This window comes from Eurosta solidaginis, chromosome 1, assembly GCF_040869045.1.
Source record: "Eurosta solidaginis isolate ZX-2024a chromosome 1, ASM4086904v1, whole genome shotgun sequence".
Taxonomy (NCBI): domain Eukaryota; kingdom Metazoa; phylum Arthropoda; class Insecta; order Diptera; family Tephritidae; genus Eurosta; species Eurosta solidaginis.
The window spans coordinates 335,670,219-335,682,622 of NC_090319.1; the positions used below are offsets into that span (position 1 = coordinate 335,670,219).

Sequence of the window (12,404 nt, forward strand, 5' to 3'; positions counted from 1 at the left end):
GTCTATATCTATCTCGATTCCTTTATATATGTACAACCAACCGTTATCCAATCAAACTTAATATACTCTGTGAGCTCTGCTCAACTGAGTATAAAAAGGAATAATGAAAAGGAAAATAATAACTGGACGACTATGACATATACTGGAAAAGCAACATATAAATTGGCAAAATTCTTTAAAAATACAACATTAACACAGCATTCAAAACATAGAACAATCTAGGGCGAAAACTTAGAACTAACACTAACGCAGAGGATCCGTTTAGCAGCCACGGCGGATGCCAGCATAGTTACATAGTACAAACAGGACGGCAAATAAGAACGAGGTTCAGAGAACATATTAGAGATTACAATAAAAAAAATACGGAATCCAAACATTATACCCGAGTCTAAATTCACGAATCACATGGTCGAGAATGAATGTTCCCCGGCAAACATCAATAAAACCATTAGGGTTCTTCACATATAAGCAAAAGGCTCGAAAACATGGTGGTAACGAACGATAAATACAATACTAATTATCCCGTGTGCTAATTTCCAGCAACCGATTTAACTAAGTCCGTTTAAATAAAACTCTTAGTATTTTCAGTTGACTTTAAATTTTTATTGATTTACCGACGGTAATATCGCGTCGGTATGCATATGAGCACAAAAATTGACTGCCTTTACTTTAATATTTCAATTGCCAAAAAGGTGTATATTGACTTATTAAATAAATTACATAGGTAAAGAGTTTAACAAAGGAAATTAGAGAACAATGAAATCAAGAAAAAATAAAATAATAGAAAATATTGAAACAAATAAGTGGACTGTAACAATTGACTGCGTAGCGGTAGAATCGTATGATGCTGCTGGCATTGAACTTGCATTCGCTTTGTATGCACATAGGGATAGGCATACATATGTAAATATGAATGTACGCTTGTTATTAGGCAAATGCATGCTAGTGAGCGCTCAACAGCTTTAGTAGGCTATGCAGTTATTATGTATTAAATATGATGTTATGTTGAAGGAGTTGAATGACTTCCGGCGTATGACGATATCGCAGAGGTTCCCAAGTAGTTATTACGATGGAACAAAGTAGTCTGCGGTTCCCAAACATACCGCCACCCCTGAACGACGCGTTCAGAAAGGCAATGTCGCTATCTTTGAAATTGGACGCTTGTATTCTCCTTTGCTCGTTTTTATGGTAACCACACGTACTAGATCATCATCTCCTTTTGTGCACTTCGACGATACGTCCTAAAATCCGCTTTGATGGTGGGAGATTAGGTTCTTTCAATACGAACAGTTTGCCGATTTCAAGATTAGTAGTGGACTGTTGCCATTTATTCCTCTGTTGTAAAGAAGTTAAGCACTCAGTATGCCAGCGTTTCCAAAAGCCTTGTTTTAAGTTAAAATCTGTAGTTAAAGCAGATGGCTCAGGCACACATGTATACGGTTCGCCAATTAAAAAATGTGCCGGAGTAAGGGGATCGAGATCTGTATCAGAAATGCTGCAAAGAAGTCGTGAATTTAAAATAGCTTCGATTTGACATAGTACCGTGCTGAATTCTTCGAACGTAAGTAGGCTGTTTCCAATCACTCTTCTCAAATGTAATTTAATAGATCGTACTCCAGTTTCCCACAATCTTCCAAAATGTGGTGCTGAAGGTGGGATGAAATGCCAATTAACGTCTTCGTTTGCTAAGGATTGAGCCACCTCTGCCCGATCTTCATGAAATATTGAGAGCCGTTGAAGTTCGTTTAAAGCTCGTTTCGCACCGTGAAAGGTGGTACCATTATCGGAATAAAGGTCACTGGGCTTTCCTCGGCGTGCAATAAATCTGCGAAAAGAAGCTAAAAAAGCATCGGTTGTTAAATCACTCACCAATTCGATGTGTAGTGCTTTAGTAGACAGACAGACGAATATAGCAAACCAAGCTTTACCAATTTTTGGATTTCGCGTTTTTGAATACTTTATGCGTACAGGGCCAGCGTAGTCAAGTCCGCAATGTAGAAAACACCGACTGGGCTGAACTCTTGCTGATGGCAGATTACCCATAAGTTGAGTGCTGGTTGCACTTCTTCGCAAGAAACATGTTTTGCAGCCAAATATGACCTTCCTTACTAAGTTTCTGCAGCCCAAAATTCAAAATTGTTGACGAACAAGAGCGAACGTCGCTTCGACACCTGCGTGCATATTGATTTCGTGCGTATGTCTTACGATGAGTAGCGAACTTTTGGCGTCTTTATGTAGTAGGATCGGAAACTTTATATTGTAATTTATATCTGCATGTTTTATGCGACCACCAACCCGAAGTACACCTGATTCGTCTATGAATGGTGAATACCGGATTAGCGTATATTTGCAAAGTAGTTGTTGTAAATTTTGTAATTGATCAATGTCTTTAAAGAATGCATGAGCTTGCACGTCTTTCAGTAATTGGATTCTAGCTTGTTGGAGCTCGTAGGTAGATAAAAACGAGTCACTGTAACCCTCTCAACGACGACGTGCTTTGTTGATAAATCTTATGCAATATGCGACTATACGTGTCAATCGCCACCAAGAAGATATTTTTGAGCTTAGCAACAACAGCGGATTATCAGTTTCGTTGGCACATAATACTATCGCCGCCTTATGATTTTCCTCTACGAGTACCAATGGGTTCGATGAAGATATATTGAATTTAATATTAGAAGGCCACGATGTTTCAGGGAGTGCTAACCAGCTGGGCCCTGTACACCAAAGCGTATGCTCAATTAGCTCTGTAGGTAGAATACCACGAGAGGCACATTCAGCAGGGTTGTCTTCGGATCGAACATGTCTCCATTGGCTTCTAGGAATTACGTCTAAAATTTCTGCGGTTCTGTTGCTAACAAACGTAGCCCATTTCCTCGGTGGAGCGGAAAGCCAATGAAGAACTATCTCCGAATCCGTCCAACAAACAATATTTGAGATTGTTAAAGTTAACGACTCCTTGACGAGAGTAATCAGCTTCGTTAGCAACAATGCGGCGTACAATTCAAGCCTTGGAACCGATATTGGTTTCAGCGGCGCCACACGCGTTTTTGCTGCTATCAATTTTATGACGTAGGAGCCTTCAGTGTGCACGGGACAGTATACAACAGCCGCGCATGCCACGGTTGATGCATTTGAAAATCCAAGAAGTTCCACAGGCTTTGAAGGATATGAAATTTATCGTGGTATCTGTAATTGTTTTTAATGATGGAGCTCCCCTATATAATTGCACCATCGTTTGCATAAGGCCTCCGGTAGTGCGTCATCCCAACCAAGGCCGTAGCACCAGGACTCTTGGAATAAAACTTTAAAAATAACCACAATAGGTGCAACCATACCTAATGGATCGTTAATCTTCGAAGTTTCTGACAACACCATTCGCTTCGTTGGTTTCGGCTCAATTACAGGACCACCAATATTCAAAAATAGCTGATCGCTAGACGGACTCCAATGTAGCCCCAGAATTTTTACAGATGTTTCAGATGTTTGAGAGTGTATGGCAATTGGATTAAATTCGCAGATTGTTTTTGGTAACGTTTCAAACAGAGGCCAACAATTTGAGCTCCACTTTCTCAAGTTTAAATTAGCTTTTGATAAGAGTTCTATAAGTTCGTTCTTCAGAGCTATCAGATCTTCGACGGTGTCGCATCCAGTGGGTATATCATCTACGCATGAATCGTGTTCAAGAACGCGTAAAGCATTGGGATATTCTGCTTTGTAGTCTTCGCCAATTTGTTTTAAAACTCTCACAGCCAGAAAAGGAGACGGCGCAAGCCCATAAGTAAGAGTTAGCAATCATGCCTCAGTACAATGCGTTAATAATCAGTTTGTTCTGGATGCACCTTTTGCCGCGGAACATTTTCTCAATATCGGTTGCGAACACGTACCGATGCTGGCGGAAACGTAAAAAGACACCAAACAAATCGCGTTGAATCGGTGGACCAATATGTAACCGATCATTCAATGAATACCCAGAGAAATCTTTAAGCGAACCATCAAAAACTACCCGGCATTTGGTTGTTGAACTGTCAGCCTTAATTACGTGATGATGTGCTAAAAAAAAACGTTTTGAAGTCTGCTGCTCTGGAATCAAATGTGTCCCAACTCAAGATATTCATTTAGAAATGCTGTGTATTGTTGTTTTAGCGCAGGCTGACGTTGCAGTTTGGCATCCATACTATTAAGGCGTGAAATAGCTTGCGGCAAAGTGTCATCGATGGGTTTGATATCGGCTTTAAATGGATATTTGACCACATATGTCCCATTCTCAGCTCGTTGCACTGTTGAAGAAAAATACTTTTCTACCGGATCGTGATCGGTGATTTTACTCTTCGATGATTGTAAACTATTCATTTCTAAAAGTGATCGAACCAGGTAATCTACATCTTCCAACGCGTGATTTATTGACACCTGACTTGGACACACTGCCTCAGATAAACATGACCCAGTGATTACCCAACCGAATGAACTATTTAAAGCAGTCAAAGTTTGATTGTTTAATTGTATCTTTTCACCCGTTAAAATCTTCCAAAGTTGATCAGAACCAAGAATCATGTCGATTGGACCAGGAATTCCGAAAGTTGGATCTGCTAATGATAATTGATTTATTTGCTTACGGGTTTGCTCGCATAAATGAATTGATGGAGGTGGTAGTATTGAAGTCAGCTTCAGAAGAATAAGCGCTTCAACCTCAACATTATTTTCGTTATTTGCAGAGAGTAGTGTAAGAACTACACGACCTCGAGTATTGCCGACGCTTTTCGACGATAGCCCTACAATTGGAACATGGGCATGTTTGCGCTCTACGCCTACCAACTGAACAAATGCTTCTGTAACGAATGAAGCTGTTGACCCAGTCTCAATCAGCATTCGACAATTTACCACAGTTCCCCATATATCACTCACCCTAGCAAGAACGGTAGGTAAAGTTGTTTGCGACGAGATTTTGACCTTTTGAATTATATGATTACTCACAATAGGTTGAACTGCACTATTTTTGCTACTTGTTGCATTTTCAACATTGGCTACACTTTGTCTTTCTAAATCTTTGGGCTTGGCATTGTTTTCAAAATGTAATAAGGTATGATGGGCGGAAGAACAAACACGGCATTTCAGAGAGCTCAAACACTTGTTAAACTGGTGGGAGCTACCTAGGCAATTAAAGCACAATTTCTTATTTTTCACAGTCACTCGTCTGGCATTAACATCAAGTGCTTTAATCTTAGGGCAATGAGTTAGGGTGTGTACATCTGTGCATTACACACAGATTATTGTGCTTCACTTTTGATGAATTTGCAAAATGTGCTACGGCAGCCCGCCGACCTGTTGAATGAGTACTAGGTTGGCATGATTCCAGGGAATCACATCGGCGAACTAAAAATTACAGCAACTCTTCAAATGTCCGTTCCGTTATAGCGTCGCTGGATTCTGCCCAATCCTTCTTTGTTTCGTCATCCACCTTGCCCAAAAGTATGTGGATAAGCCATGTATCACGTTGGTTGGAGTTGAGAGCATTAAGTGTGGCAAGTAGGAAGAGATAAAAAGGATTGAATAGACGATCGTACGATAAGCGGTTTACGATCATACCGCTGTGTCAGACGATCCCATGCCTCCAAATAATTTGCATCTGTCAGCGCCAAATGCTTCACCAGCTGCAAGGCATTTCCCGCTAGGTAGGAGTTCAAATAATGAAATTTTTCTGTCGGTGTTAGATTATTCTTTTGATCGATGGCACCCGTAAATAAACCCCTGAACGAGGGCCAATCTTGATAACTACCGGAGAACGTTGGTACTTGGATTTTTGGTACGTGGATATTCGAAATATTTTGTGTTTCATTTAAGTGTTCGAGGAAAGCAGCTTGTTGACCAGCCAATTTGTTGATCGAATCTTCATTCGACGCACATGGTAGGTCTCGAGTCTTGCCTTTCAGTGCGGTAGACAGCAATGCATGAGCCGTAAAATACTTATCCTCGTAGTCCAGTATGTCGTCTACTGGATCTACGAAACCTTCTTGATCCTCGTATTCGTAGAGCTGCTTGCTCAATTCAGACAACTCACTAAAACTTAGCTCTAGCTTTTGTAAGCGATTTGCCAAGATCTCCGCGTTGACTGTCTCCTCAAAATTTTGAGCTGCATCATATGCACGGGATATGGTTGCCTTAGCCCAACCACGCCTTCTCGTCAAAACATTCATTTTGTTAATTTAAATTTAAACATTTTATAAAAATTTCAAGTAGGTATTTCACTATTTGCAGTTAGTTATTTTTTTTTTCAAATGAACGACTCTATGTTTCAACGTCTTAACTTTTTTTCGTTTTGATATAAAAATGAGCTATTGAATTATTGTTGTACTATTTTATCTCCATAGATAAGACTTTTTCCCCACTTTCACAATTTTAAGCAGCTAGCTTTTTTTATATTTATTTTACAAGGTTTCAAATGATTTTGCTGTTTTGCAAATGAACGACGTATTCACAAATGAAATGTGAACTTTTTCTCAAATAAAAGACACAGCTTTTGTATTTGTTTTATGATTTAAATATAAGAAAGTATCGCCACTTTCACAGTTTAGTTTTTAGATAATTTGATCCAAAATGAAATGTTTAATTTTTTCCTCAAATACACTATATCTGTAGTTTTTTGATATAACCGATTAAGTTTGGATTGATTCGATTCACAAGCTTTTAAATGATGATTTGCAAATGAAATATTTAATTTTTTGCAAATACACAGTTTTTGTTATTTTTTATCGTTCGCACTTGATTGATTCCCACGCGAATCAGTTTTCAAATATCGATATTAGAGACCGGAACCCGCACGATCCGGCTCGTAAGAACCAAATTTTTTTTATGGTAACGAACGATAAACACAATACTAATTAGCCCGTGTGCTAATTTCCAGCAACCGATTTCACTAAGTCCGTTTAAATAAAACTCTTAGTATTTTCAGTTGACTTTAACTTTTTATTGATTTACCGACGGTAATATCGCGTCGGTATGCATATGAGCACAAAAATTGACTGCCTTTACTTTAATATTTCAATTGCCAAAAAGGTGTATATTGACTTATTAAATAAATTACATATATAAAGAGTTTAACAAAGGAAATTAGAGAACAATGAAATCAAGAAAAAATAAAATAATAGAAAATATTGAAACAAATAAGTGGACTGTAACAATTGACTGCGTAGCGGTAGAATCGTATGATGCTGCTGGCATTGAACTTGCATTCGCTTTGTATGCACATAGGGATAGGCATACATATGTAAATATGAATGTACGCTTGTTATTAGGCAAATGCATGCTAGTGAGCGCTCAACAGCCTTAGTAGGCTATGCAGTTATTATGTATTAAATATGATGTTATGTTGAAGGAGTTGAATGACTTCCGGCGTATGACGATATCGCAGAGGTTCCCAAGTAGTTATTACGATGGAACAAAGTAGTCTGCGGTTCCCAAACACATGGAAATATACAAACAGAAAACATTCGACACACAGGTACAACAGACAAATACACAACAAAAAATAAACACAAAACAATTAACGCACCAAAACCACAAACCCACAAAAAGGTCAATCAACTAAAATTACGGATTTTGCCTGCACCAGTCAGCCACACAAATCGATCAGTAAAAACCACCCTCGGTTCTGAATGAACACACATCACATGCACATAACTAAATATACACAAGCATCAACTTTGACAATACCTGCTCATGTACCTACGAACTATAAATACAGGACAAACGCCAACAACAGATCAGAATGAAAATCGAAACTGATAATGGCACAACGCGGAAACCGGTTTGTCTCAAAACCAAATTTGACAAGGGATGACGGAAAATCGTTCCAATATACATCAGTTATCCACCCTGACGGAAAATCAACAAAATAAAATAAGTCAATCTAATCACCATGTTTCATTCCTTTTTTCATATTTGGTATAGAACTATGGCATTTTTTTCATTTATCGTAATTTTTGATGTCGAAAAAATGGGCGTGGTCATAGTCGGATTTCGCCCATTTTTAATACCAAGATTAAGTGAGGTAATATAAGTACGTGAACTAAGTTTAGTAAATATATATCGATTCTTGCTCAAGTTATCGTGTTAACGGCTGAGCGGAAGGACAGACGGTCGACTGTGTATAAAAATTGGGCGTGGCTTCGACTCGATTTCGCACATTTTCACAGAAAACAACCACCGTCATAGAAGCTATGCCCTTACCACATTTCATAAGGATTGGTAAATTTTTGTTCGACTTATGGTATTAAAAGTATTCTATAAAAATGAAATGAAAAACGGCGGAGCCACGCCCATTTTGTAATTTTCTTTTATTTTTGTATTTTGATGAACCAAAGATAGATATAGACATAGATAGATACATCAAAATGATATGGGCGAAAAAATAAATTCAGTTAGCCATGTCCGTCCGTCCGTGCGTCTGTCCCTAAACACGATAACTTGAGTAAATTTTGAGGTATCTTAATGAAATTTGGTATGTAAGTTCCTGGGCACTCACCTCAGATCGCTATTTAAAAAGAAGGTAATTTAAAAGTTTTGCAAGCTCTAATTTGGCAGCTGAGTATGTAATGTTCAGTTACACCCGATGATGCCACTTGCACTAAAGATATGTGTGACACTGCAGAAACAATATATGTGTGGGCTATTTATCAAAAACATCTTTCATCATTCCTGCATACACACCCCCATCTATACTTGTTGACTTTTTTGTGGCTCTGAGCAGCAGCGAACAAATTTGCTTGAAAAGAAAAAGGAACAGATGAACAAAAAGAACAACTAGTTCGTTCATCAGAAAAAGAACGAAAGAACCGAATCTCTGAAATGAACGAAAAAGCACAACTCTAGAGAAGAAGAATAAAAACTTCCTAAAAGTTATGCAGATAGATCAAAGTTAGGGTAGAACAAAGTCTGCCGGGTCAGTTAGTCCATAATATAAAAATGAGTCGCTTCTAAGCGCAAGAACGGTTGGACCGATGTGGCTATTTCTTTTTTTAGAATATTCCTTGAAGAACGAGAATTATTTATACAGAGAGAAAAATTCTTTCCAAGAAGTGGACCAGAGACCGTTCCATTAGGACGATTTCCATTTACGGTTCGATTTGCCTCAAATTTTATACATGGGTAGACCTTTGCCTAGATTAGTATTTACGAAACTTTTTTCCGGAAAGTGGAGCGAGGATTCGTTCGATTTGCCTGGTAGCCCTTTGCCTACATTCGTATTCACAACACTTCGGGCCAGGGACCGAAATATTTGAACAAGTTCTGTCCATAGTTCGATTTGCTTGAAATTTGCTATATAAGTGGCAGTTTGCCTAGATTAAGAACTACGATTCTTTTTTTCGGGAAGTGGACCAGGGACCGATATATTCAAACAAATTCTATTAATCGTTTGATTTCCCTAAAATTTGGTATATTGGTAGACCTTTGCCTAGATTAGGGTTTACGAAACTTTTTTTTCCAGGAAATGGACCAGGGACCGGCTGGGAGTGGTATTGGGACTGGAACTAAAACTGTAACTAGGACTTGAACTGGGATTGTGACTGGGACTTAAACTGAAACTGGTACAGGGATTGGGACTGGGACTATAACTGGGTTGGGGTGAAGTAAGAGGTAAAAACTTCTTAAGAGATATGCAGATAGACAAAGATTAGGGAAGAACAACGTCTGCGGGGTCTGCTAGTAAATATTATAAGAGAAACGTAAATATCCGATATTTAAAGGAGACATAAATAAGCAGCTGTTCGCGAAAAGTCTAGATCTTAGGAGAGATATGTGAACGAGATATCTGAGAGTATAAAAGCAGCGCAAGCTGAGGAATAAGGAATCAGTTTTGATTTTCACACGGTTTTAGTGAAGTACGCGAGTATTGTGAAGTACTGCGACTACAGTAGAGTTGCTGTACTGAATATTTGAGTTATTTATTCAACAGTTCAGCGATTCGAACGATAGTAGAAGGTGCAAAATAATCAGAATTTTCCAAAGATTCGTTACAATATGGTTTCAAGTAAAAAACATGTGTGACGACTATATTTATAAGTTTTTCATTTATTTTCACAGAGGAATAGGTTCGCTAAAATAAAAAGCATGTTATGATAAAGTACATGTGAAGCCCCATATTTAAAATGAATAACATACTGAACTTTGGTTTGTATATTACATTTTTCAAATTAAAATCCTCTGTCAAAAAAAGAGCCAGACATAACTACAGTTTACACTTAGCTACAAATAAGTTTCCAACTGACAAAAAAATCATTGCTTGTAAAGCCAGAAATTGTAAAATTGGATTTTTTTCAGGTTTTTGATTTAGTACACAGTTGAATTGTGGTACTTATTTGAGAAATATAATGTGATGTGTGTACAACGGCCGTATATTTATAAATACAGAAAAGTACACAGAATTCACTTATTTAATTCGATCAGTTTCCCAACTGATAATACCCACCAAAAAATTTTAACTTTTTATAAAGCTTATTTCATATAGCAAAAGGCTTATTGCATCAGGTCTTAATTCTCCTCGCGTACCAATGAGCAGTAATCCTGATGCCGATAAAAATGTAACATGCAAATGTAACAACACATTGATCCATATGGATCACATTGTCGTTGCATTTGCATGTTAAATTTCTAACCGTATCTGGGTCACCCTTCATTGGAACGCATCATCTATAAGGAATATTTGTTGTACGGCGCATTCCTTGGAATACTCCTTATTTTTCTGTACTTTTATTTATTTATTTATTTATTTATTCATTTCAGTCTATGGCATTTAAATCCCTTACAGACTAGATAACAATTTTTAAATAAAATTAAATAATTACTTAATAGTAGAGTACATTAATTGAGTATAAACACAATAAAAATAAAAATTACAGGCTACAAAGAGATTGACCAGAACATTAATCAGTTTTAGAAGATATCAGTTAGTATTGCTTTAAAAGTATACTTAGGAAAAGAAAAATCAATAGCTGAAGAACCTGAGATGAGATTAAAATCCGTCATAGCTCTATGCAAAGGTGCGTTTGAGGCATAGAGGGTTCGGATGCAATCCGCATAGAAAATAGTTATATTAAGAATAGGCCTTATAGGGATATGGAATCGGAGACTCTCAAGAAGACAAGTTGCATAAACTGCACCATTAATGATGTCATAAACAAATGTGAGCGATAGGGCAGTTCTTCTGCATTCCAAGGACTCTAGATTGATAAGTGAACATCTGGCTTTATATAATGGAATCGGTTCAAAAAAGTTCAGCGAGCGCTACCGAACAAACGTTTTTTGCACACGTTCAAGCGTAGCAATATGGCATTCATGAGATGGGCTCCAAATAAAGCAGTCATACTCCAACTTCGAACGAACTATTGTAGTAAACAATAACTTAAGGGTGTAGGGATCCACGAAGTCTATGAAACAACGCCTAATAAAAGCCAAAACTGAATGCGCTTTAGCAATAGTAGAATTCATATGGGTCGTGAAAGAAAATTTCGAATCAAAGACAACACGTAAGTCCTTTATATTGTCACGGACATTAACATCACTAAGTTATACCATCACTAAGGCGATGCCAAGGCCACGATAAGCAGTATTTACGTCAATAATCAAATCATGTATACACATATATAAGGCAGCCGAAAGATGTCACACACAGATGCATTTACTTATACGCCTATGGGAGCGCGAGAGACTGTAAACTACAAACATTCACATCAATAATTCAATCATTATGTATCTCCATAAACGAATTAATAATTGCGTCTACACATATGTACGTATACGAGCAGCGGAGCGGCAATGCACAAACACATGCATATATCTTATGTGGCTGGCGATTTTGTAGCCGAAACTAACTAGTAACTTCTGGAAATCGAAGAGCCTAGAAGTGTGCAGCGTAAACTATAAAAGCGGGGTAGGCGAGTAAGAAGTAATTCAGTTTGATTTGAGATTTGGATTAAGCGCTATCTAGTGAGCTATAGCAGTATTATTTTGAATAGTAGAGTTTCATTTGAGCTGTCAATCAGTTTAGTTATTAAGTAAGCTATTCGTTGCAAAGTACAAGTGTTATTGTGAAGTACTTGAATAAAGCCCATTTTGCATTATTACATATTGGAGTTATTTATTCAACAGTTTAGTGATACGAACTTAGCAGAGGATTTGCAGCAAATTCGTTACAATATCATTAAGAGCTGAGAGTCGGGTACCATCAAGAGAGTAGGAAGCGGGAATGTGGCCACGTGATTTGGAAAAGTTTACATGAAAGTATTTGCTAACATTTAGTGGCAGGTTATTGGCACTGCACCACACAACAACGTTATCTAAATCAGATTGAATCTTAATCACGTCAGCAGAGTTTGTGATGATAGTGAAAATTTTAGGTCATCAGCGTA

At 37.7% G+C, this 12,404-nt stretch overlaps 2 protein-coding genes across 3 annotated transcripts in view; one reads left to right on the forward strand and one right to left on the reverse strand.

Annotated features, from left to right (window-relative positions):
• LOC137237886 (tubulin beta-4B chain-like) overlaps nucleotides 1-12,404 on the forward strand; it is a 383,187-nt gene that overhangs the window by 83,727 nt on the left and 287,056 nt on the right. The gene's annotated exons all lie outside the window — the stretch shown is intronic.
• LOC137237885 (uncharacterized) lies at nucleotides 1,819-7,263 on the reverse strand. The gene is made up of 2 exons (XM_067762230.1): nucleotides 1,929-7,263; nucleotides 1,819-1,838 (listed from the first exon to the last, which is right to left on the reverse strand). The coding sequence occupies exon 1, from the start codon at nucleotides 4,867-4,869 to the stop codon at nucleotides 4,090-4,092; it is 780 nt and encodes a 259-aa protein (XP_067618331.1). The 5' UTR covers nucleotides 4,870-7,263; the 3' UTR covers nucleotides 1,819-1,838; nucleotides 1,929-4,089.

Coding starts and splice junctions, on each gene's coding strand:
- LOC137237885 (XM_067762230.1), bottom strand. CDS start 4,869: ATGCTGATTGAGACTGGGTCAACAGCTTCATTCGTTACAGAAGCATTT.